The sequence below is a fragment of the Aquarana catesbeiana genome, unplaced genomic scaffold (genome assembly GCF_042186555.1).
Source record: "Aquarana catesbeiana isolate 2022-GZ unplaced genomic scaffold, ASM4218655v1 unanchor228, whole genome shotgun sequence".
Lineage (NCBI taxonomy): Eukaryota > Metazoa > Chordata > Amphibia > Anura > Ranidae > Aquarana > Aquarana catesbeiana.
In genome coordinates this window covers 2,561,692-2,587,813 of record NW_027362655.1, presented here as the reverse complement: position 1 = coordinate 2,587,813, position 26,122 = coordinate 2,561,692, and the positions used below count along the sequence as shown (strand labels likewise).

The 26,122-nt window shown below is 44.0% G+C and overlaps 2 protein-coding genes across 3 annotated transcripts in view; one reads left to right on the top strand and one right to left on the bottom strand.

The window, feature by feature from the left end:
- Positions 1-21,481, bottom strand: part of LOC141121645 (uncharacterized) — an 83,063-nt gene extending 61,582 nt beyond the window's left edge. The window contains exons 1-9 of one of the 2 annotated variants that reach the window (XM_073611316.1): positions 21,410-21,481; positions 7,675-8,188; positions 1,916-2,044; positions 1,583-1,717; positions 1,373-1,496; positions 1,159-1,256; positions 851-1,069; positions 565-771; positions 300-441 (exon numbers count right to left, since the gene is read on the bottom strand). In XM_073611316.1, the coding sequence (XP_073467417.1) occupies positions 300-441; positions 565-771; positions 851-1,069; positions 1,159-1,256; positions 1,373-1,496; positions 1,583-1,717; positions 1,916-2,044; positions 7,675-8,187 (1,567 nt within the window). In that variant the 5' untranslated portion in view covers position 8,188; positions 21,410-21,481. The remainder of the gene's footprint in view (positions 1-299; positions 442-564; positions 772-850; positions 1,070-1,158; positions 1,257-1,372; positions 1,497-1,582; positions 1,718-1,915; positions 2,045-7,674; positions 8,189-21,409) is intronic. The other variant, XM_073611315.1, reaches the window with a different exon arrangement.
- The window catches only part of LOC141121646 (uncharacterized), a 142,302-nt gene that overhangs the window by 98,616 nt on the left and 17,564 nt on the right, over positions 1-26,122 (top strand). The window lies entirely within an intron of this gene.

Sequence of the window (26,122 nt, the reverse complement as noted above, 5' to 3'; positions counted from 1 at the left end):
TGGAAGACTCAAAGTACATACCCCAAGTGCCTAGGTCTAGTAACACCTATGGTGAAAAATCAACATTTTATTGTCAGCTGAACCCCAGAATCTCCATAAATCCAGTCTAGATACATAAATTGTGTCTGCAGCACAGAGAAGGAAGATTATCCGGGAGAAATACAGGAATACAGGACGGAGAACACAGCTCAGGAAAGTGACCAGGGTATTACAGGCTGATATCACCCAGTCCTTGTCCTACTCTGGACCAATCAGTGAGCAGTATGGGTGGAGGAATGTATTTAGTGTTAATGACCCACCTGTGCTGATCTCTGTAGGAGTGTCCTCCTCTATAAATGTCCCCGTTATTCCATCCTCCTCCATAGACTGCTGATCATCCCTCACATTTGTCTCTTCTTCTTCTGCTTTAACCTCAAATTCTATATCGATTGGATCTCCACTCTAAATCAAGAAAATGAGAGAGAATATCATCTGTAAAATATAAGCTTTATTATTGAGACATCAAATAAACAAATTCACACATTGTCTCCATGAGTCTGTTTTTATAAGCTCCATCCAACTAACCTTGTAACAGTGAGGGATGGTGTGATCTTCCTGTGTGGAATCCCGGGAATACAGAGGACGGGGACATCTCTCTGGTGGGTTCCAGGTATTAGGTGGCTCCATCATATCCTTGTGTATTTCTGAAAACTCCTCCATCACTCCATACTCCTCATCCTCCTCTTTATACTCTTCTTTAATGACAATATTATCATCCCCAAGGTTTCCACCCTGAATATATAATAAAAGATTTCTTGTAACAGGCATGCTGTATATAAATCAGAACTACCAATAATTGTCAATCATCTACCTGATGATGGTGAGGGATGGTGTGATCTTCCTGTGTGGAATCCCGGGAATACAGAGGACGGGGGCATCTCTCTGGTGGGTTTCTGTAGCTGGATGTCTCCACCATGGTGTCCTGGTACAGATCTTTGTGTTCTTTTAGAAACTCTGACTCTTCCATCACCCCATCCTCCTCTTTTATCTCTTCTTTAACCTCAACTTTAGAATCTCTCAGGTTTCCACTCTGAATATATAATAAAAATGAAATCAATTGTAACAATGTAGATAATGTACAGATACTAATGCTACTATCAGTGATTGTTCCTCATCTACCTGATGATGGTGAGGGATGGTGTGACCTTCCTGTGTGGAATCCCCGGAATACAGAGGATGGGGATATCTCTCTGGTGGGTTCCCATTACTGGATCCATCTGTAGGAAACACACACACTGACTGAATACATTGTTTCTATGTGTTTATCAGATGATGGGGGATCTAGGTGGAGCCTCCGTACTGCTCTCTCCTTTACAATAAAGTCTCCTCTTACCCGGTGATGTGAGGGGCGGCTGATTGTCCATCATGACGTCCTTGTAGAGATCCTTGTGTCCTTCTAAATACTCCCACTCCTGCATGGAGAAATAGACAGTGACATCCTGACACCTTATAGGAACCTGACACACACAATGATACAGTCACCATCCAGACACATCCCTTGTCTGTTACTGGATAATGTCCCAGAATTCCCAGCACCGCTCACCTCTCCTGTCAGCAGCTCCATCATCTTCTTGGTGACTTCTAGAATCTTCTCCATGTTGTGTCTCTCAGGTTTTAGGGAGTCACATGGAGGCACTGTGATGGTCATATGACCACCTGACTTCACAAGAGGAAATCTCTGTATTGAGGAACCAATAGAAATATCATGTTAGAATCCCAGAATCCTCCTCAACTCTCTGCTCAGGTCTGTTTTATTAATAGAGATAAGAGTGATGTCATGTGACCTCCCAGAATCCTCCTCACCTCTCCGGTCAGGTCTGTGTTTTAATAATAGAGATAACAGTGATGTCATGTGACCTCCCAGAATCCTCCTCACCTCTCCGGTCAGCAGGTAGATGATCTCCAGGGTGAGGTTTAGTATCTTCTCAGTCATGTGACTCCAGTCCTCCTCCATCCTCATTGATGCCGTCATTTGATCTATACAGGTCTCCTTGTAGACAGATAACTTTTGGAAATGAAGGTAAGAATTATCATAATAGACTTCCATACCTAGGTATACAACTCACTCCTAAGATAACTGACTTACACTCAGCTAAATTCCCTCCATTACTAAAACAGGTTACTGAATTATTATCACAATGGTCCTCTATCCCTCTATCCTGGTTAAGCAAAATTAATGTAATTAAGATGACTATATTGTCCAAGTTTTTATATCTTTTTAGAGTCTTGCCCATCCCAGTTCCATCTCATTTTTTACAGCTTATACAGCGCAGAATTATCTCCTTTATCTGGGGTAAAACAAAACTCCAAACCTCCAAATCCACTCTCTGTCTTCCACAATGCTGCGGAGGTTTAGGTCTCCCAAATATTTCTGCTTACTATCATGCTGCACACCTCGCACATTTACCAAAATACCATGAAATCAAAGAAATTCCTTTATGGGTAACAACTGAGTCTATTGACTGTGATCCTATTTCAGTATCTAACATGTTATGGTTAAGACCAACTAATCGTACTTTTTTCGCAATCCTATGACAAAACATTCTTCATCCATCTGGGACAGGTTCAAAACTTCTCTTGGCCTTCAATCTCCTCATTTTACCGCTCCTTTCTTCTGTTAAAAATCCCGCTTTTTACCCTGCCTGGATCTCTCCTAATTCTTTCAAAGCATGGAATACAGCTAATTTATTCAGTTTATATAATTTGGTATCTGCTTCCTACATACATTCTTTTGCTACTTTGTGTGATACATTTGGACTCCCTCGATTGGAACTGTTCCAATATTTACAAATCAATCAAAATTTTTTTTTCCCAACCTTATCTCAATTCCAACTCCCAACTATCCCAGATGTCGCGTTTTGAATGCATATGTATTTCTGACCCTTATGCTAGAGGACTTGTTTCCTTTCTCTACAAGCAAATATTAGCTAGTGCTAGCACTGGTCCCCCCCTCACATGTCTCCAAATGGGAACTAGACCTTAAAGGGGTTTTAAAGGTTAAAATGTTTTAGCCTATAAGTGATCTCTTTGCTATACAGATATTGAATATATTTGTTATTTCCATTTAAAACATGTATGAACGTGTTAAATTAGTATGCTATTTCGTGTCTTCATCGTTTCCTCTATTCATTCTCTCCTCTACTTCCGGGTTACGGAGTGCGTTCACTAAAGTGACATCACGGCATCAAAGGAACTACATTTCCCCTGAGGCTTAGTGGCATCGTGCATGCGCAGTGCCGCTTTTTTGCCATGTCACCTAACGGGAAGGAGCATAGTTCTCGTTTCTATTTCAGGCTTGCATGTTCACGCGCCGCCCATTTAAGACGCCCATTCCCGCCTCCCCAGCACGCCCATAACATAAAGAACCAAATAGTAGTACGTATTTCCTACCTAAATACCTACCAATCATTTATTTAAAGATAATAATCTGTATAATTTTTATTTACCCTTGTACATATATATATATATATATATATATATATATATATATATATATATATATTAGGGCTGGGGAAATGAAAGATTAATTCCTGGATTAATCGTTCATTTTTTTGATCGATCAAAATTCTTCTGATTGGTACTCACCTCTCCGCCGGCTTCCGGGTCTTCAGGGAGTTCCGTCGGAGATCCAGTGACGTCACGGACATCGACGTCACCGGACTCCTCCCCCCTTCCCCAAGTGCCTCCGTCTGCTAACGAAGGGAAGGGGGGAGGAGTCCGGTGACGTCGATGTCCGATGTGACGTCACCGGACAGCCTGGACAGTGATGGTAATTATGGATGTGGTTAACTGGGATCATTCAGTGAGCTAAGTGTAGGCATATTTGATAACCTCCGTTTTTAACATTGTTGTCCTTAGAGGCTGATAAGCTGTGATATTTTTGCCGTGTGGATCGGCTTCTTCTGTTGCCATGACGGCGGCGCTTGCTTTTGATTGAAGCGGCACCAAGTAGAAGCTCCCATTCCAGAAACAGAGGATCCTCTCATGTGGTGGAAACTTAATAACCATCGTTTTCCTGTCCTAAGAAGTTTTGTGCAGACAATTCTTTGTGTACCGGCAACATCTGTTCCATGCGAAAGACTGTTCAGTTCTTCAGGGTATATCATCAATAAAATGCGATCATGTCTGCTTCCAGAAAATGTAAACACTCTGGTATGTCTGCGTGACTGGCTAAAGTTGCCTACTATAAAGTGACTGACAGTCAATATACTAGATAAGTTTTATAATTAAAGTTAAACTAACTTTCTACGTTTTTCTTAAAGTTTAATTTAAAAAATTACTTACGTCAGTGCTACAGTTTGAATTTAAAACGTATTTGTGTGAACTGTGAAGTTAAAGTGGAGGGCCACCCTGAAAAAAAAAAAATTGCACCAAAAATACTAAAAAAAATAAAAAAAAAAACATTTGAAAAAAAAAAAAAAATTAAACTTACCTGAACCCTTGTTGCTAGGCAGTCTTCCTAATCTGCCTCTTCCTATTCCGCGGCATCTTCTGCTCCTCGATGAGCGGCCCCGTTGCCTTCTGGGAACTGTGTGTGGTCCCAGAACACCACGGGGCCATTCACAGATCGCCGCGCCGCTCGCCCAGTAGGAAACTGGCAGTGAAGCCGCAAGGCTCCACTGCCTGTTTCCCTTACCTAGGATGGCGGTGCCGGGACCTGAGAGCCGAGGGACGGGTCGGCCTCGGGCAGCCAACATCGCGGGCACCCAGGACAGGTAAGTACTTATTTTAAGTCAGCAGCTACAGTGTTAGTAGCTGCTGAGTTTAAAAAATTTTTTTAGCTGTCCGGAATCCCGCTTTAAGTCATGGATTGTGGAAACTAACTAGTGTTGGGTGATTGTATATAGTGTATACCACATTTACCACTGACTAATGCAGAGTTGCAATGCAAGGAGATCAGCTAAAAGTAGCTGGATCTGTATGTGCATTATAATTAATCGAAATTAGTCGATTAATCGATTAAAAAAAAATCGATTAATCGAACACGAAAATTTTAATCAGTAACAGCCCTAGTGTGTATGTATATATATATATATGTATATGTATGTATATATATATATATATATATATATATATATATATATATATATATATATATATATATATATATATATCGTATTTATCTGCGTATAACACGCACTTTTTTCCCCTTAAAATCGGGAAAATCGTGGTTGCGTGTTATAGGCCGATCCCCCGCCAATTTTGTTTGATCGGAGAGATTGCGGCAATCGCCGCCGACATACACAGCCATGTGTAGATTCAAATATGGCGCCGAGACTGCAGGGACTTGGCGGAGCCGAGATACACATAGCCGAGTGTTCTCGGCTCTTCTCCTCGCCGTTCACAGTCACGCCCAGTCCCGCCATTGGACCTGTGTTATGTCCCTCATAGGGCGGGACTGGGCGTGACTGTGAGCGGCACCGAGAAGAGCCGAGAACACTCAGCTATGTGTATCTCGGCTCCGCCGAGTTACTGCAGTCTTGGCGCCATATTTGAATCTACACACGGCTGTGTATGTCGGCGCAATCGCACAAAGCTGCACTGGGGCAAGGCTGCACTGGGGCAAGGCTGCACTGACAAGGCTGCACTGACAAGGCTGCACTGACAAGGCTGCACTGACAAGGCTGCACTGACAAGGCTGCAATGGACACTGGGGCAAGGCTGCACTGACACTGGAAAGGCTGCAGCTGGACATCGATAACGCTGCATTGATGGGCATTTTAATTAATTAATTAATGGGCATTTTAATTTATACGCCGATAAATGCGGTATATATATATATATATATATATATATATATATATATATATATATATATATATATATATATATATATATATGTGTGTGTGTGTAATATCTCAAAATGTAACAAACATATATTAGAGTTTAATTTTTCAAATGATTTTTTTTATGATGTTACAAAATGTATATATATATATATATATATATATATAAAATAAGATTGTATAAATTAATAATTTTGTTTTTAACGTAACTTTTTTCTATTAGTCAATATTTTTTAATTTTTTATTTTTTTCATAAAAATTTATATATATATATATATATATATATATATATATATATATGTATAATATTAATAGTAGTGGTATTTGGTATTTCTCCTTGTTTCGCAGATAGATCAATAACTGCTATTGGTTCAGTAGCAACAGAACTGCAAACTACACTGTCAGTGCAACACAGGGTGCCGTGACGAGGCCTTGCAGCTTTTCGATTAATTGAACAAGAAAATTTTAATCAGTAACAGCCCTAGTGTGTGTGTATATATATATCGTATTTATCTGCATATAACACGCACTTTTTTCCCCTTAAAATCGGGAAAATTGTGGTTGCGTGTTATAGGCCGATCCCCCGCCAATTTTGTTTGATCGGAGAGATTGCGGCAATCGCCGCCGACATACACAGCCGTGTGTAGATTCAAATATGGCGCCGAGACTGCAGGGACTTGGCGGAGCTGAGATACACATAGCCGAGTGTTCTCGGCTCTTCTCCTCGCCGCTCACAGTCACGCCCAGTCCCGCCATTGGACCTGTGTTATGTCCCTCATAGGGCGGGACTGGGCGTGACTGTGAGCGGCGCCGAGAAGAGCCGAGAACACTCAGCTATGTGTATCTCGGCTCCGCCGAGTTACTGCAGTCTTGGCGCCATATTTGAATCTACACACGGCTGTGTATGTCGGCGCGAACGCACAAAGCTGCACTGGGGCAAGGCTGCACTGTGACAAGGCTGCACTGTGACAAGGCTGCACTGACAAGGCTGCACTGACAAGGCTGCACTGGGGAAGGCTGCACTGACAAGGCTGCACTGGGGCAAGGCTGCACTGACAAGGCTGCACTGACAAGGCTGCACTGGGGACAAGGCTGCACTGACAAGGCTGCACTGACAAGGCTGCACTGGGGAAGGCTGCACTGACAAGGCTGCACTGGGGCAAGGCTGCACTGACAAGGCTGCACTGGGGCAAGGCTGCACTGACAAGGCTGCAATGGACACTGGGGCAAGGCTGCACTGACACTGAAAAGGCTGCAGCTGGACACCGATAACGCTGCATTGATGGGCATTTTAATTAATTAATGGGCATTTTAATTTATACGCCGATAAATGCGGTATATATATATATATATGTGTGTGTGTAATATCTCAAAATGTAACAAACATATATTAGAGTTTAATTTTTCAAATGATTTTTTTTATGATGTTACATAATGTATATATATATATAAAATAAGATTGTATAAATTAATAATTTTGTTTTTAACGTAACTTTTTTCTATTAGTCAATATTTTTTAATTTTTTATTTTTTTCATAAAAATTTATATATATATATATATATATATATATATATATATATATATATATATATATATATATATGTATAATATTAATAGTAGTGGTATTTGGTATTTCTCCTTGTTTCGCAGATAGATCAATAACTGCTATTGGTTCAGTAGCAACAGAACTGCAAACTACACTGTCAATGCAACACAGGGTGCCGTGACGAGGCCTTGCAGCTTTCACATGCGTTTGCAAATGTGTGCTAACTAAACCCCTGCTTTTAACAGACGGTTAGACAGGTAATTTGGTTGGTGAGTTGAGCTATGGAATTGTTTTTGTCTTACACTGTCAAACAAGCTAGAGTCCGCAGATTGATGCACTACTAATTCACAGTCACTAACTTCTGATACAGAAGCCCTCGAATTATCTTGTAGTTCAGAACTTGTGTCCATCGATGTTTGAGTTGCTCCAGAGCTAGTAGTGTCAAAGATATTTATTGAGGATTGTGAAGGCATCTCAGTTTCGGTTCTTCGACGTTTTGAGTAGTTGTGTTCTATTTCCGCATGACAGATTTCAAAGCCTTTTTCTAATTGTAAAGAAGGGTAAGCTGTATTCTTTAGATGTTTTTGTGTACCTCGAATTTCATAATCATTTTCTGAAAAATGTTTAGAACAAATTTTAAATTTCCAGATTTTAGATTTATAAATGGTTTCAACCAAAGATTCTAATTCTTCTCCAGGAATGCTGATTCTTTCGAGCCAGGTTTTGATTCTACCTCGATTGCGTGGAAAAGAATGCAGTGCAATATTGCCACCTCGCCAGTTGACGGAGCAAGATTTGACAAAACAACTGGGCATTCTGAAATATATAAAAGCCTAAATGAGTAACATTTTGATAACAAGTAATGGGATAAAGGGATGGAGAAGAGAGAAATGAGACAGAGGGATGGATGAAGGGATGGAGAAGGGAGAAATGTGATGGAGTGATGTGTGAACAAGAAATGGGATGAAGGGATGGAGAAGGGGTAAATGTGACAGAGGGATGGATGAGCAAGAAATGGGATGGAGAAGGGAGAAATGTGAAGGAGAGATGGATGAGCAAGAAATGGGATGAAGGGATGGAGAAGATAGAAATGTGATGGAGGGATGTGTGAACAAGAAATGGGATGAAGGGATGGAGAAGAGAGAAATGTGACGGAGGGATGTGTGAACAAGTAATGAGATGAAGGGATGGAGAAGAGAGAAATGAGACAGAGGGATGGATGAAGGGATGGAGAAGGGTGAAATGAGACAGAGGGATGGATGAGCAAGAAATGGGATGAAGGGATGGAGAAGGGAGAAATGTGATGAAGAGATGTGTGAACAAGAAATGGGATAAAGGGATGGAGAAGAGAGAAATGTGATGGAGGGATGGAGAAGGAAGAAATGTGACGGAGTGATGTGTGAACAAGTAATGAGACAGAGGGATGGATGAGCATAAAATGGGATGAAGGGATGGAGAAGATAGAAATGTGATGGAGGGATGTGTGAACAAGAAATGGGATGAAGGGATGGAGAAGGGAGAAATGTGACGGAGAGATGTGTGAACAAGTAATGAGATGAAGGGATGGAGAAGATAGAAATGTGACGGAGAGATGTGTGAACAAGTAATGAGATGAAGGGATGGAGAAGATAGAAATGTGATGGAGGGATGTGTGAACAAGAAATGGGATGAAGGGATGGAGAAGGGAGAAATGTGATGGAGGGATGGAGAAGGAAGAAATGTGACGGAGTGATGTGTGAACAAGTAATGAGACAGAGGGATGGATGAGCATAAAATGGGATGAAGGGATGGAGAAGATAGAAATGTGATGGAGGGATGTGTGAACAAGAAATGGGATGAAGGGATGGAGAAGGGAGAAATGTGATGGAGGGATGTGTGAACAAGAAATGGGATGAAGGGATGGAGAAGATAGAAATGTGATGGAGGGATGTGTGAACAAGAAATGGGATGAAGGGATGGAGAAGGGAGAAATGTGACGGAGAGATGTGTGAACAAGTAATGAGATGAAGGGATGGAGAAGATAGAAATGTGATGGAGGGATGTGTGAACAAGAAATGGGATGAAGGGATGGAGAAGATAGAAATGTGATGGAGGGATGTGTGAACAAGAAATGGGATGAAGGGATGGAGAAGGGAGAAATGTGACGGAGAGATGTGTGAACAAGTAATGAGATGAAGGGATGGAGAAGATAGAAATGTGAAGGAAGGATGTGTGAACAAGAAATGGGATGAAGGGATGGAGAAGGGAGAAATGTGATGGAGGGATGTGTGAACAAGAAATGGGATGAAGGGATGGAGAAGGGAGAAATGTGACGGAGAGATGTGTGAACAAGAAATGGGATGAAGGGATGGAGAAGGGAGAAATGTGACAGAGGGATGGATGAGCAAGAAATGGGATGGAGAAGGGAGAAATGTGACGGAGGGATTTGTGAACAAGAAATGGGATGAAGGGATGGAGAAGGAAGAAATGTGATGGAGTGATGTGTGAACAAGTAATGAGACAGAGGGATGGATGAGCATAAAATGGGATGAAGGGATGGAGAAGGGAGAAATGTGAAGGTGGGATGTATGAAGAAGTAATTAGATATCTTAGGCAATGTTGTGGGGGAGGGGGTGTTTTTGTTTGTATTGTGCAGGAGGAGGAGACACACAATGCATGATGGTGATTGATTACAGTAAAGGCATTGATCTAAATACATTTCCTATATTATATTAATTAAAAAATGCCAGTAATTGTATAGTCTATTATGTCATTTAGTTCAACATGACCTTATTTTTTAAAACAATGTTTTCTAGCTGCTGCTCTCCTTTCAATCAAACTCTAGCCGAGCCGGCGATCCCGAGTCCAATTCTCAATGCAGCAAGTAAGGGGGCGGAGTTAAGTAGGGGAAGTGCTGCTTAGATGTTCATTCAGCACAATAACAAGGCACGGGAGGCGGAGCTACAGCATCGTAGACACGCCCACATTCCCCCTGCCTCCCGCGCCTGTGAACTAACAGAGCGTCTCCAGGCAGGGATGTAGTCCCGAGGGAGGGGGTCGAGCACGCTGACTAACCCCCAGACAGAACGGCTCGGATGATGGGGGCAAGCTTCAAGAGGAGGAACAGGAAGTGAGCTATTCAGACAAAGAAAAATAACATTTAGAAGGGAAATCGAAGGGACAGGTAAGTGAACTAACAATGCACTAGCTTAAAGGAAGCTATTTAGAAAATAAAAAAACGAACCTTTACAACCCCTTTAATTGCTCATTTAATGCTACCGAATTGTCTAGCATATGGTCCGCCACTAAGTCTGCTTCATCCAAGGTCATTGCTGTGGAAAACTAACTTTGAGGTGCTAATCCGTTGGTATTTTGTCCCCGCTAGAATATAGAAATAGGCTTCTGATGACCCCGGAGCTTGTTTTTGCAGCTGTTCAGAGTCTGGCACTCAACTTCATATTTGGTGGGATTGCCCAATTGCCCAAAAATTCTGGAAGGCAGTTTTTGACCTAGCATCCAATATCTTTTGATACACCTATACAGCTCAAACCTACAGCCCTATCCTAGATTGTAAGCTCTAACGAGCAGGGCCCTCTGATTCCTCCTGTATTGATTTGTATTGTACTTGTACTGTCCTCCCTAATGATGTAAAGCGCTGCGTAAACTGTCGGCGCTATATAAATCCTGTATAATAATAATAATTAAACCTGAAAACTGATGGGATCACACAGAATCAATTTCGCCTTCTTTTACCTCTCCTAACAGCCGAAAAACAAACCATTGCTAAGGCATGGAAAACTCAATATTTAATTCTAGCTGAAACCATACACAGAACTAATAAAGCTCTTATTCATGCTAAAATGAAAGTGATCAAAAGAGATCAAATCTGTCAATTTGAGAAACTCTGGCTTCCTTGGGTTAAGCAATGTTTGCCTCCAGACTTTGATAACACACTATTATTGCCTTGGTAATTTTACTCTATTTGCCTTGACTATACTTTCTATTCATTTGGGATTGCATCATCACTTGTAAACCCCCCTCCCCTCTCCTTCATTCCCTTCCCCCCTTTTTCTACCCTCTTTTCTCTATCTAGTCCTATTTTTAGTTTTCTACCTTTCTTTTCATATCGTGTGGTACTTATAAACAGATTATCTCTTCTGTGTTTAATATATACCTATTAGAATGATCTCCTTATCACTGCTCTTGCAAAGTGACCCAATAGAATAGAATAGAATTTTATAATGCTTTCGATGTAATACTTTATTGGTTTATTTGTTGCTCTACTCATTACATTTTTACATTGTTATATACTTATCCTGTTCATAAATGTATATGTTTAGCTCTATTGCTATTTGAATATTGTACTGCCACCCATATATGTACTCAATTTGCTAAACCTTTGTTACCGTATATACTCGAGTATAAGCCGACCCAAATATAAGCCGAGGCACCTAATTTTACCACAAAAAACTGGGAAAACGTATTGACTCAAGTATAAGCCTAGGGTGAGAATGCAGCAGCTACTGTAAGTGGAAAAGAGGGTCAACAATGCCCATCTGCAGCCTCACTGTGCCCATTTTCAGCCTCACTGTGCCCATTGCAAGCCTCACTGTGCCCATTGCATGTCTCACTGTGCCCATTGCAAGTCTCACTGTGCCCATTGCATGTCTCACTGTGCCCATTGCAAGTCTCACTGTGCCCATTGCAAGTCTCACTGTGCCCATTGCATGCCTCACTGTGCCCACTGCATGCCTCACTGTACCCACTGCATGCCTCACTGTGCCCATTGCATGCCTCACTGTGCCCATTGCAAGCTTCACTGTGCCCATAAGCAGCCTCACTGTGCCCATGTACCTTATCCGCCGTGTCAGTATTGATGCGGAGGGAAGGAAAGCCATATTACGCCGTACATTGTCCCCTCCGATTCACAGCAGGGCTGTGTGTATAGGAAGTCTGCGCTGTCCCGCCTCCTCCTTGTCCGTCCGTGACGAGGAGGAGGCGGGACGGCGCAGACTTCCTATACACACAGTCCTGCTGTGAATTGGAGGGGACAGTGTACGGCGTAATATGGCTTTCCTTCCCTCCGCATCAATACTGACAGGGCGGCAGATAACCTGACTCGAGTATAAGCCGAGGGGGGCATTTTCAGCACAAAAAAATATGCTGAAAAACTTGGCTTATACTCGAGTATATACGGTATTTAAAAAATAATAAACAAATTAGACGAGAAAGTAAGAATTATTTGGATGGTATTGGTCACATAATAATAGGATGTGGATGTGAGGGGGGTAATAGGAGGGTTGCTGTACATTTAACCACCTCAATACCAGACACTTTTACCCCCCTCCTGCCCAGGCCAATGTTCAGCTTTCAGCGCTCTCACACCTTGAATGACAATTACTCATTCATTCAACACTGTACCCAAATGAAATGTATTTTATTTTTCAGACAGAGAGAGCTTTCTTTTGGTGTTATTTAATCCCCAAGTTTTTAGTTTTTGCTATATAAACTAAAAACTTTTTTCTGTTATAAAATTTTGTAAATAAAAGTCTTCATAAATTTAAGCCAAACTGTATTCTGATACATTTCTTTGGTAAAAAATAACCCAAATTGTTGTATATTATTTAGTCTCTAGGAAAGTTGTAGAGTCCACAAACGAGATGTATCTAAAAATTGATCAATCCTGATGTACTGACTATCTCATTTCCTTGAAGCCCTAAAATGCCAGGGCGGTATAAATATCCCCCCAAATGACCCCCTTTTTGGAAAGTAGGCAGGAGGTATGGAGAGTTTTTTGAAGCTGTAATTTTTTTGTCACAATTTCTGATTGTTTTAAATGAGGATTTTTTTTTTTCTTTTCAGAAAGTGCGAGAAGCAGGTTATTAGCAACACAGCATAGGCATACTAATGCCGCGTACACACGGTCGGTTTTACCGATGGGAAATGTTGGATGTGAGCTTGTTGTCGGAAAGTCCGACCGTGTGTATGCTCCATCGAACATTTGCTGTCGGACTTTCCGCCAACAAATGTTGGCTAGCAAGGTTCTCAAATTTTCCACCAACAAAACTTTGTTGTCCGATCGTGTGTACACAAGTCCGTGCACAAAAGTCCATGCATGCTCAGAAGCAAAAGCGGCCGGTCTTGTAAACTAGCATTCATAATGGAGAATTAACATTCATGCAGCGCACAATTCTTTTCTTCTTTAATGGGATAATAATGAAGCTGCTTTGATGGCGATACTGATGGAGTTATTGCAAACTAATTTTCCAAGGCTTTTTTTCAAGTGATATCAAGAATAATATTAATAATAATAGCGCAAAATAAAAAACACAAAAAGAAAAGTGCGAATCAACACTCCCCAAACTTCTACTAACACAAAATTAGCTGTAGGAGCCCAAAGGGTGGCGCTAAAGAGCTGAAAACCCATGTAGTACGTCTAGTACATCACTACGTTCGTAATTGTTGGCCAACATTTGTGTGACCGTGTGTATGAAAGACAAGTTGGAGCCAACAACCTTTGAACAAAATTCCACAGTTTTGTTGTCAGAAAGTCCGATTGTGTGTACGGAGCATTAGAATTACACCCCAAAACACAGTCTATGCCTCCCAAATATGAGGGTATCACATGTGTGAGATGGTTTCACAGCCTAGATGCATAGAGGGACCCAAAATCTAAAGAGCACCTTTGGTTTTTTTAAGGAGCATAAATTACGCATCTAATTTCCTGACTACCTATCACATTTTTGGAGACCCTGGAGCACCAGGCCAGTGGAAACACCAACAAAATTACCTAATTTTGGAAAGTAAACACTCCCAGATATTTTCTGAAAAGCATATGGAGCTTTTTGAAAATGTCATTATTGGTCACAAGTTTTTTGAAAATGCAGGAAAGAAAATGAAAATGTCGTTTTTCTTACACAAAGTTATTAAATAATAAGATATTTCTAACACACAGCATGGCTATACCTAGACTTACATCCCAAAACGCATTCTGCTACCTTTTATGAGTATGGTGATACCACATGTGGGAGACTTTTTCACAGCCTGCCAACACAAATCCAAGGAGCACCTTCTGGAGTTCTAGGTACATAAATGACACATCTAATTTCCTGACTAACTATCACATTTTTGAAGGCCATTGAGCACCAGGACACTAGAAACACCCACAAAACGACTTTGGAGAGTAAACACCCCAAGGTATTCTTTAAGAGGCATGGTCAGTCTTTTGAAGACTTAAAGTGTAAGTAAACCCTCCTGTTGTTTTCAGCCAAGAAAGCTGCCATCTTTGACTCTGTTTAATCTACAACTGCCATGATGCTGCACATGTGATCAATTATGACACCAGCCATTGGATGGTTTGACAGTTTGGTTGAGAGCACAACCAATGGGAGTGCTGCATTTCCGGCACGTGCCGGAAATTAAACTGTTTTATGGCTGGGTTTACTACCGCTTTAATTGTACCACGTTTTTGAAAAATGCGGAAAGAAAATTATATATATATTTTTTTAAACAAAGATGTCATTTTAATAAGATATTTCTCACACACACAGCATTGACATACTTAGAATGACACCCCAAAATACAATCTGCTACTCCTTCTGAGTATGGTGATACCACATGTGTCAGACTTTTTCACTGTCTGAACTGAGCAGTATGTACCGTTTTAAGAACTGCGGTAAAATACCGCTTAGCGTTTTTCAATTTTTTTGCAATTTACTAAAAAATGCTACTAAAATACCGCATAAGATATTTTATTAAGTGATACAGTACTTTAGTAGTTAAAGCTTGCGGTCATTTTACACTGGTTATAGCCAGCATCCTTAACAAGCAGTAAAGAGTTGGTTGTTAAGGAGTCGTCTGCCGCTGGCATCCTTAACAGCCAGTAACTGTCATGGTTGTTAAGGATTGGGTGGCTGCCATGTTCTTAACAACCATGAGTCATCTGCTGTCAGCGGGATTCCCCAATGGCAGTAGAATGTAAACAAGAGAATTGTCAGCATTTAAAATTAAGAAAAGCAAAACAGCATGGGGTCCTTAATCCATACTAGGCCCCCATTGACCGTGGCATGCTGGGTGGATGACATGGATGTCAAAAGGGGGTGGAGTCAGTCAGTCATGTCACTGAATGGCCCCGTCACTTACTTTATTTAGTGATGGGAGGCTGCGGAGTTGTCATTAGGTGGGAGCCAAGCGTCAGTGTGGGTCAGGTTATTTTTTACGTTCAGCGGGGTGTTCATCATGATTCTACTCCAGACTTCTACTTCTAGGGACATTTATTAATTTTTTGGGGGGTTGAATAAAGGACTTGTCAAAAACTGGCTGTTTTTTTTTTACTAACTTATACCACTTTTTTGGGGAATAAGTAAGAGTGCTATATATCATACTCATTCACATGGGGGGGTGGGATTTGAGGGCCCCATTTGTTAAAGGAGGCTTCCGGATTCTGATAAGCCCCACCAGCAGATCTCCACAACCACCCCGCCAGGGTTGTGGGGAAGAGGCCCTTGTTCTCATCAACATGGAGGCAAGGTGCTTTGGGGGGGCCCCCCTGCTCCAAAGCACTCCTGCATGTTGAGGGCATGTGGCCTGATATCATTCATCAGGAGGGGGGCACTCCCTCCTCCCTCCTTTCCTGGCCTGCTGGGCTGCATGCTCAAATAAGGGTCCGGTATGGATTTTGGGGGGACCCACGCAATTAAAAAAAAAATAGCATGGGGTTTCCCTTAAAATCTATACCAGACTAAAGGGCCTGGTATGGATTGGGGAGGGGGGACCCCATGCTGTTATTTTTCTTAATTTTTAAATGCCGCCAATTCATTTGCTTACATTCTGTAGATGATTCATGATTGTTAAGGACACGGCAGCTGCCCGCTCCTTAACTACCATAACAGTTACGAGCTGTTAAGGACGCGGTGGACACCTGCTCCTTAACAACCATGTTGTTTACTGGTTGCTAAGGATGACAGTACCTGCCGGTTTCTTAACACCCAGTTAAAATAAAACACATTCCTTAAATATCCCATGCTTGGATCACTATTACCGCATTCATTTATTTACTTCTGTGAATTGACTTTAATGTTGTGCTATGTGGCATTTACCGTTTTTGCTTTTTGAGGTAAATACAGCATAAAGTGAAAGTGAATTTACATTTTCACCTAAATATCACATTTGATCTGCTTTAGTGAATGGAGCTCATTGTATTCTGTGTATCACACAAATCAACAAATTGTGTAAAGGCCAATGTAGTGTAATGGTCACCTCTGAACCAGTGATCAGGGAATATAGCTTAGTATAGCATCACCTATAGCAGTCCCAGTTCCTATAAGCCAAGCAAGCCTGGTCTATGGGTACATGGCTGCCCCCATGAATGTCATGTTCACCGGTGTGGTGTCTTGCAGGAATGTAGTGTGTGGGATGTGCAGATGGGTCAGTTCAGAATGCAGGCAGAGATACGGTCAACAAGCAGACAAAGGATGTTTTCAGGCAGCAGACAGAAATGCAGTCAATAAACAGGTCAGGGTAGGTACAGGTGGCAGTCAGGGGCAACACTGCACTGGTGTGGAGGTGATTAGGGACACAATAGCTGGTGTGGAGGTGATCAGGGACACAATAACTGGTGTGGAGGTGATCAGGGACACAATAACTGGTGTGGAGGTGATCGGGGACACAATAACTGGTGTGGAGGTGATCAGGGACACAATAACTGGTGTGGAGGTGATCGGGGACACAATAACTGGTGTGGAGGTGATCGGGGACACAATAACTGGTGTGGAGGTGATCGGGGACACAATAACTGGTGTGGAGGTGATCGGGGACACAATAACTGGTGTGGAGGTGATCGGGGACACAATAACTGGTGTGGAGGTGATCGGGGACACAATAACTGGTGTGGAGGTGATCGGGGACACAATAACTGGTGTGGAGGTGATCGGGGACACAATAACTGGTGTGGAGGTGATCGGGGACACAATAACTGGTGTGGAGGTGATCGGGGACACAATAGCTGGTGTGGAGGTGATCAGGGACACAATAACTGGTGTGGAGGTGATCAGGGACACAATAACTGGTGTGGAGGTGATCAGGGACACAATAACTGGTGTGGAGGTGATCAGGGACACAATAGCTGGTGTGGAGTTGATCGGGGACACAATAACTGGTGTGGAGGTGATCGGGGACACAATAACTGGTGTGGAGGTGATCGGGGACACAATAACTGGTGTGGAGGTGATCGGGGACACAATAACTGGTGTGGAGGTGATCGGGGACACAATAACTGGTGTGGAGGTGATCGGGGACACAATAACTGGTGTGGAGGTGATCAGGGACACAATAACTGGTGTGGAGGTGATCGGGGACACAATAGCTGGTGTGGAGGTGATCAGGGACACAATAACTGGTGTGGAGGTGATCAGGGACACAATAACTGGTGTGGAGGTGATCAGGGACACAATAGCTGGTGTGGAGTTGATCAGGGACACAATAACTGGTGTGGAGGTGATCAGGGACACAATAACTGGTGTGGAGGTGATCGGGGACACAATAACTGGTGTGGAGGTGATCGGGGACACAATAACTGGTGTGGAGGTGATCGGGGACACAATAACTGGTGTGGAGGTGATCGGGGACACAATAACTGGTGTGGAGGTGATCGGGGACACAATAGCTGGTGTGGAGGTGATCGGGGACACAATAACTGGTGTGGAGGTGATCAGGGACACAATAGCTGGTGTGGAGTTGATCAGGGACACAATAACTGGTGTGGAGGTGATCAGGGACACAATAACTGGTGTGGAGGTGATCGGGGACACAATAACTGGTGTGGAGGTGATCGGGGACACAATAACTGGTGTGGAGGTGATCAGGGACACAATAACTGGTGTGGAGGTGATCAGGGACACAATAGCTGGTGTGGAGTTGATCAGGGACACAATAACTGGTGTGGAGGTGATCAGGGACACAATAACTGGTGTGGAGGTGATCGGGGACACAATAACTGGTGTGGAGGTGATCGGGGACACAATAACTGGTGTGGAGGTGATCGGGGACACAATAACTGGTGTGGAGGTGATCGGGGACACAATAACTGGTGTGGAGGTGATCGGGGACACAATAGCTGGTGTGGAAGTGATCGGGGACACAATAACTGGTGTGGAGGTGTTCGGGGACACAATAACTGGTGTGGTGATGATCAGGGACACAATAACTGGTGTGGAGGTGATCGGGGACACAATAGCTGGTGTGGAAATGATCAGGGACACAATAACTGGTGTGGAGGTGATCAGGGACACAATAACTGGTGTGGTGGTGATCGGGGACACAATAACTGGTGTGGAGGTGATCGGGGACACAATAACTGGTGTGGAGGTGATCGGGGACACAATAACTGGTGTGGAGGTGATCGGGGACACAATAACTGGTGTGGAGGTGATCGGGGACACAATAACTGGTGTGGAGGTGATCGGGGACACAATAACTGGTGTGGTGGTGATCAGGGACACAATAACTGGTGTGGAGGTGATCGGGGACACAATAACTGGTGTGGAGGTGATCGGGGACACAATAACTGGTGTGGAGGTGATCGGGGACACAATAACTGGTGTGGAGGTGATCGGGGGACACAATAACTGGTGTGGAGGTGATCGGGGACACAATAACTGGTGTGGAGGTGATCGGGGACACAATAACTGGTGTGGTGGTGATCAGGGACACAATAACTGGTGTGGAGGTGATCGGGGACACAATAACTGGTGTGGAGGTGATCGGGGACACAATAACTGGTGTGGAGGTGATCGGGGACACAATAACTGGTGTGGAGGTGATCGGGGACACAATAACTGGTGTGGAGGTGATCGGGGACACAATAGCTGGTGTGGAGGTGATCGGGGACACAATAACTGGTGTGGAGGTGTTCGGGGACACAATAACTGGTGTGGTGATGATCAGGGACACAATAACTGGTGTGGAGGTGATCGGGGACACAATAGCTGGTGTGGAAATGATCAGGGACACAATAACTGGTGTGGAGGTGATCAGGGACACAATAACTGGTGTGGTGGTGATCGGGGACACAATAACTGGTGTGGAGGTGATCGGGGACACAATAACTGGTGTGGAGGTGATCGGGGACACAATAACTGGTGTGGAGGTGATCGGGGACACAATAACTGGTGTGGAGGTGATCGGGGACACAATAACTGGTGTGGAGGTGATCGGGGACACAATAACTGGTGTGGTGGTGATCAGGGACACAATAACTGGTGTGGAGGTGATCGGGGACACAATAACTGGTGTGGTGGTGATCAGGGACACAATAACTGGTGTGGAGGTGATCGGGGACACAATAACTGGTGTGGTGATGATCAGGGACACAATAACTGGTGTGGAGGTGATCGGGGGACACAATAACTGGTGTGGAGGTGATCGGGGACACAATAACTGGTGTGGAGGTGATCGGGGACACAATAACTGGTGTGGTGGTGATCAGGGACACAATAACTGGTGTGGAGGTGATCGGGGACACAATAACTGGTGTGGAGGTGATCGGGGACACAATAACTGGTGTGGAGGTGATCGGGGACACAATAACTGGTGTGGAGGTGATCGGGGACACAATAACTGGTGTGGAGGTGATCGGGGACACAATAGCTGGTGTGGAGGTGATCGGGGACACAATAACTGGTGTGGAGGTGTTCGGGGACACAATAACTGGTGTGGTGATGATCAGGGACACAATAACTGGTGTGGAGGTGATCGGGGACACAATAGCTGGTGTGGAAATGATCAGGGACACAATAACTGGTGTGGAGGTGATCAGGGACACAATAACTGGTGTGGTGGTGATCGGGGACACAATAACTGGTGTGGAGGTGATCGGGGACACAATAACTGGTGTGGAGGTGATCGGGGACACAATAACTGGTGTGGAGGTGATCGGGGACACAATAACTGGTGTGGAGGTGATCGGGGACACAATAACTGGTGTGGAGGTGATCGGGGACACAATAACTGGTGTGGTGGTGATCAGGGACACAATAACTGGTGTGGAGGTGATCGGGGACACAATAACTGGTGTGGAGGTGATCGGGGACACAATAACTGGTGTGGAGGTGATCGGGGACACAATAACTGGTGTGGAGGTGATCAGGGACACAATAACTGGTGTGGAGATGATCAGGGACACAATAACTGGTGTGGAGATGATCGGGGACACAATAGCTGGTGTGGTGGTGATCGGGGACACAATAACTGGTGTGGAGGTGATCGGGGACACAATAACTGGTGTGGAGGTGATCAGGGACACAAAATGAAGAGAATGTTCATTGTTCAATGCTCTGAGTTAATCTACAAATAATAAATATTCGGGCAGTGCTTGCACTATGAACAAAATATCTGAATCCACAACACAATAGTTCCAATAAAACTTTCTGATAACAAAGTGTCAGACAACTCCTGGGGTAACCTGGCAGCACTTACTCAGAAATACCCCGGCTGTAGATGATAGGTGTGCTGGGCTCTGTAGTCCCACAGAGTTTGTGGTGCCTGTGAAGCAATAGACACCTCTATAGCAGTAAATGGGGAAGACCAGCATAAGGAGCAGAAGAGCTAATCCACCACCAGGGTCCTGGTCACAGATACTCCAGTGGTTGGTGGGACTTTTTTTGATAAAATTGCCCCCCCCCCCCCCCCTCCAGGTTCACCATCTCATCCCCAAAAATCCAGTCCCTTTCAGACTCCTATTGTGAGACTCATCATAGTGTCTCTGGAGGGGCGCTGATCATTCCTGTGTAAAATCTTACAGAAATCTTCCCTAATCCCAACCTTTAATTATCATTTCATTCCCCCCACATACAATGTCTGGAACCGACATTTACTGACATCAATAACTCCCCTCGTGGTACAGACCATAAATTCCCTCATTGTAATATATTCTACATTTCCACACTATATATGTGTGTATCATCATCTGCTGGAGATAAAAGACATCACAGTGACTATGGAGGAAGAGGACGGACATGACGGGGGGTTACTGGGTGTAAATAGAAAATAAGATCTTATTACCTCCTCTGCTGTCACTTCCAGCAATGTCTTCTCTCTACTTCCTCCTGACTCACCTCTCACCCGGAACTTCCTGTCTGTACCTGACATCACTTCCTGTCTGTATTCCAAAGAGACTTCCTGTCTGGATAGAGGTGAGATCACCACCTTGTGGAGCTCAGAGGAACTGCAGACTCGGGAAAAAGATCTCATAGTGTGAACACGGCCTTGTGCTGTCTATGTACTGTATATCCTTATAGATGGGGTCATCTCCACTCCCACCAAGGGGGATAGAAATATATTACTGCTCGGGGGGGAGACATTTTGGCCCCTTTGATTTTGCAGTAAAATTGATGGCAGATTTAGTCATGTAGAACATCTGTTATATGGATACAAAGAACCCCAGCCGAGAGTAAAGGGTGGAAATGGCTCCTGATCCCCAGATTTGGGCAATTATGTCACCAATATAAATAGAATAAAACCCGCGCTATGTGTAACAACTCAAATACCTACAAAAATAACTTATACCGGACTGCTGCTGTAACGACCCACAAAACGACTTTGGACACGACACCAGTGTGAGAGTAAACACCCCAAGGTATTCTTTAAGAGGCATGGTCAGTCTTTTGAAGACTTAAAGTGTAAGTAAACCCTCCTGTTGTTTTCAGCCAAGAAAGCTGCCATCTTTGACTCTGTTTAATCTACAACTGCCATGATGCTGCACATGTGATCAATTATGACACCAGCCATTGGATGGTTTGACAGTTTGGTTGAGAGCACAACCAATGGGAGTGCTGCATTTCCGGCATGTGCCGGAAATTAAACTGTTTTATGGCTGGGTTTACTACCGCTTTAATTGTACCACGTTTTTGAAAAATGCGGAAAGAAAATTATATATATATTTTTTTAAACAAAGATGTCATTTTAATAAGATATTTCTCACACACACAGCATTGACATACTTAGAATGACACCCCAAAATACAATCTGCTACTCCTTCTGAGTATGGGGATACCGCATGTGTCAGACTTTTTCACTGTCTGAACTGAGCAGTATGTACCGTTTTAAGAACTGCGGTAAAATACCGCTTAGCGTTTTTCAATTTTTTTGCAATTTACTAAAAAATGCTACTAAAATACCGCATAAGATATTTTATTAAGTGATACAGTACTTTAGTAGTTAAAGCTTGCGGTCATTTTACACTGGTTATAGCCAGCATCCTTAACAAGCAGTAAAGAGTTGGTTGTTAAGGAGTCGTCTGCCGCTGGCATCCTTAACAGCCAGTAACTGTCATGGTTGTTAAGGATTGGGTGGCTGCCATGTTCTTAACAACCATGAGTCATCTGCTGTCAGCGGGATTCCCCAATGGCAGTAGAATGTAAACAAGAGAATTGTCAGCATTTAAAATTAAGAAAAGCAAAACAGCATGGGGTCCTTAATCCATACTAGGCCCCCATTGACCGTGGCATGCTGGGTGGATGACATGGATGTCAAAAGGGGGTGGAGTCAGTCAGTGATGTCATTGAATGGCCCCGTCACTTACTTTATTTAGTGATGGGAGGCTGCGGAGTTGTCATTAGGAAGGAGCCAAGCGTCAGTGTGGGTCAGGTTATTTTTTACGTTCAGCGGGGTGTTCATCATGATTCTACTCCAGACTTCTACTTCTAGGGACATTTATTAATTTTTTGGGGGGTTGAATAAAGGACTTGTCAAAAACTGGCTGTTTTTTTTTTACTAACTTATACCACTTTTTTGGGGAATAAGTAAGAGTGCTATATATCATACTCATTCACATGGGGGGGTGGGATTTGAGGGCCCCATTTGTTAAAGGAGGCTTCCGGATTCTGATAAGCCCCACCAGCAGATCTCCACAACCACCCCGCCAGGGTTGTGGGGAAGAGGCCCTTGTTCTCATCAACATGGAGGCAAGGTGCTTTGGGGGGGCCCCCCTGCTCCAAAGCACTCCTGCATGTTGAGGGCATGTGGCCTGATATCATTCATCAGGAGGGGGGCACTCCCTCCTCCCTCCTTTCCTGGCCTGCTGGGCTGCATGCTCAAATAAGGGTCCGGTATGGATTTTGGGGGGACCCACGCAATTAAAAAAAAAATAGCATGGGGTTTCCCTTAAAATCTATACCAGACTAAAGGGCCTGGTATGGATTGGGGAGGGGGGACCCCATGCTGTTATTTTTCTTAATTTTTAAATGCCGCCAATTCATTTGCTTACATTCTGTAGATGATTCATGATTGTTAAGGACACGGCAGCTGCCCGCTCCTTAACTACCATAACAGTTACGAGCTGTTAAGGACGCGGTGGACACCTGCTCCTTAACAACCATGTTGTTTACTGGTTGCTAAGGATGACAGTACCTGCCGGTTTCTTAACACCCAGTTAAAATAAAACACATTCCTTAAATATCCCATGCTTGGATCACTATTACCGCATTCATTTATTTACTTCTGTGAATTGACTTTAATGTTGTGCTATGTGGCATTTACCGTTTTTGCTTTTTGAGGTAAATACAGCATAAAGTGAAAGTGAATTTACATTTTCACCTAAATATCACATTTGATCTGCTTTAGTGAATGGAGCTCATTGTATTCTGTGTATCACACAAATCAACAAATTGTGTAAAGGCCAATGTAGTGTAATGGTCACCTCTGAACCAGTGATCAGGGAATATAGCTTAGTATAGCATCACCTATAGCAGTCCCAGTTCCTATAAGCCAAGCAAGCCTGGTCTATGGGTACATGGCTGCCCCCATGAATGTCATGTTCACCGGTGTGGTGTCTTGCAGGAATGTAGTGTGTGGGATGTGCAGATGGGTCAGTTCAGAATGCAGGCAGAGATACGGTCAACAAGCAGACAAAGGATGTTTTCAGGCAGCAGACAGAAATGCAATCAATAAACAGGTCAGGGTAGGTACAGGTGGCAGTCAGGGGCAACACTGCACTGGTGTGGAGGTGATTAGGGACACAATAGCTGGTGTGGAGGTGATCAGGGACACAATAACTGGTGTGGAGGTGATCGGGGACACAATAGCTGGTGTGGAGGTGATCAGGGACACAATAACTGGTGTGGAGGTGATCGGGGACACAATAGCTGGTGTGGAGGTGATCAGGGACACAATAACTGGTGTGGAGGTGATCAGGGACACAATAACTGGTGTGGAGGTGATCGGGGACACAATAACTGGTGTGGAGGTGATCGGAGACACAATAACTGGTGTGGAGGTGATCGGGGACACAATAACTGGTGTGGAGGTGATCGGGGACACAATAACTGGTGTGGAGGTGATCGGGGACACAATAACTGGTGTGGAGGTGATCGGGGACACAATAACTGGTGTGGAGGTGATCGGGGACACAATAACTGGTGTGGAGGTGATCGGGGACACAATAACTGGTGTGGAGGTGATCAGGGACACAATAACTGGTGTGGAGGTGATCGGGGACACAATAGCTGGTGTGGAGGTGATCAGGGACACAATAACTGGTGTGGAGGTGATCAGGGACACAATAACTGGTGTGGAGGTGATCGGGGACACAATAACTGGTGTGGAGGTGATCGGGGACACAATAGCTGGTGTGGAGGTGATCAGGGACACAATAACTGGTGTGGAGGTGATCGGGGACACAATAGCTGGTGTGGAGGTGATCAGGGACACAATAACTGGTGTGGAGGTGATCGGGGACACAATAGCTGGTGTGGAGGTGATCAGGGACACAATAACTGGTGTGGAGGTGATCAGGGACACAATAACTGGTGTGGAGGTGATCGGGGACACAATAACTGGTGTGGAGGTGATCGGAGACACAATAACTGGTGTGGAGGTGATCGGGGACACAATAACTGGTGTGGAGGTGATCGGGGACACAATAACTGGTGTGGAGGTGATCGGGGACACAATAACTGGTGTGGAGGTGATCAGGGACACAATAGCTGGTGTGGAGTTGATCAGGGACACAATAACTGGTGTGGAGGTGATCAGGGACACAATAACTGGTGTGGAGGTGATCGGGGACACAATAACTGGTGTGGAGGTGATCGGGGACACAATAACTGGTGTGGAGGTGATCGGGGACACAATAACTGGTGTGGAGGTGATCAGGGACACAATAACTGGTGTGGAGGTGATCAGGGACACAATAGCTGGTGTGGAGTTGATCAGGGACACAATAACTGGTGTGGAGGTGATCAGGGACACAATAACTGGTGTGGAGGTGATCGGGGACACAATAACTGGTGTGGAGGTGATCGGGGACACAATAACTGGTGTGGAGGTGATCGGGGACACAATAACTGGTGTGGAGGTGATCGGGGACACAATAGCTGGTGTGGAAGTGATCGGGGACACAATAACTGGTGTGGAGGTGTTCGGGGACACAATAACTGGTGTGGTGATGATCAGGGACACAATAACTGGTGTGGAGGTGATCGGGGACACAATAGCTGGTGTGGAAATGATCAGGGACACAATAACTGGTGTGGAGGTGATCAGGGACACAATAACTGGTGTGGTGGTGATCGGGGACACAATAACTGGTGTGGAGGTGATCGGGGACACAATAACTGGTGTGGAGGTGATCGGGGACACAATAACTGGTGTGGAGGTGATCGGGGACACAATAACTGGTGTGGAGGTGATCGGGGACACAATAACTGGTGTGGAGGTGATCGGGGACACAATAACTGGTGTGGTGGTGATCAGGGACACAATAACTGGTGTGGAGGT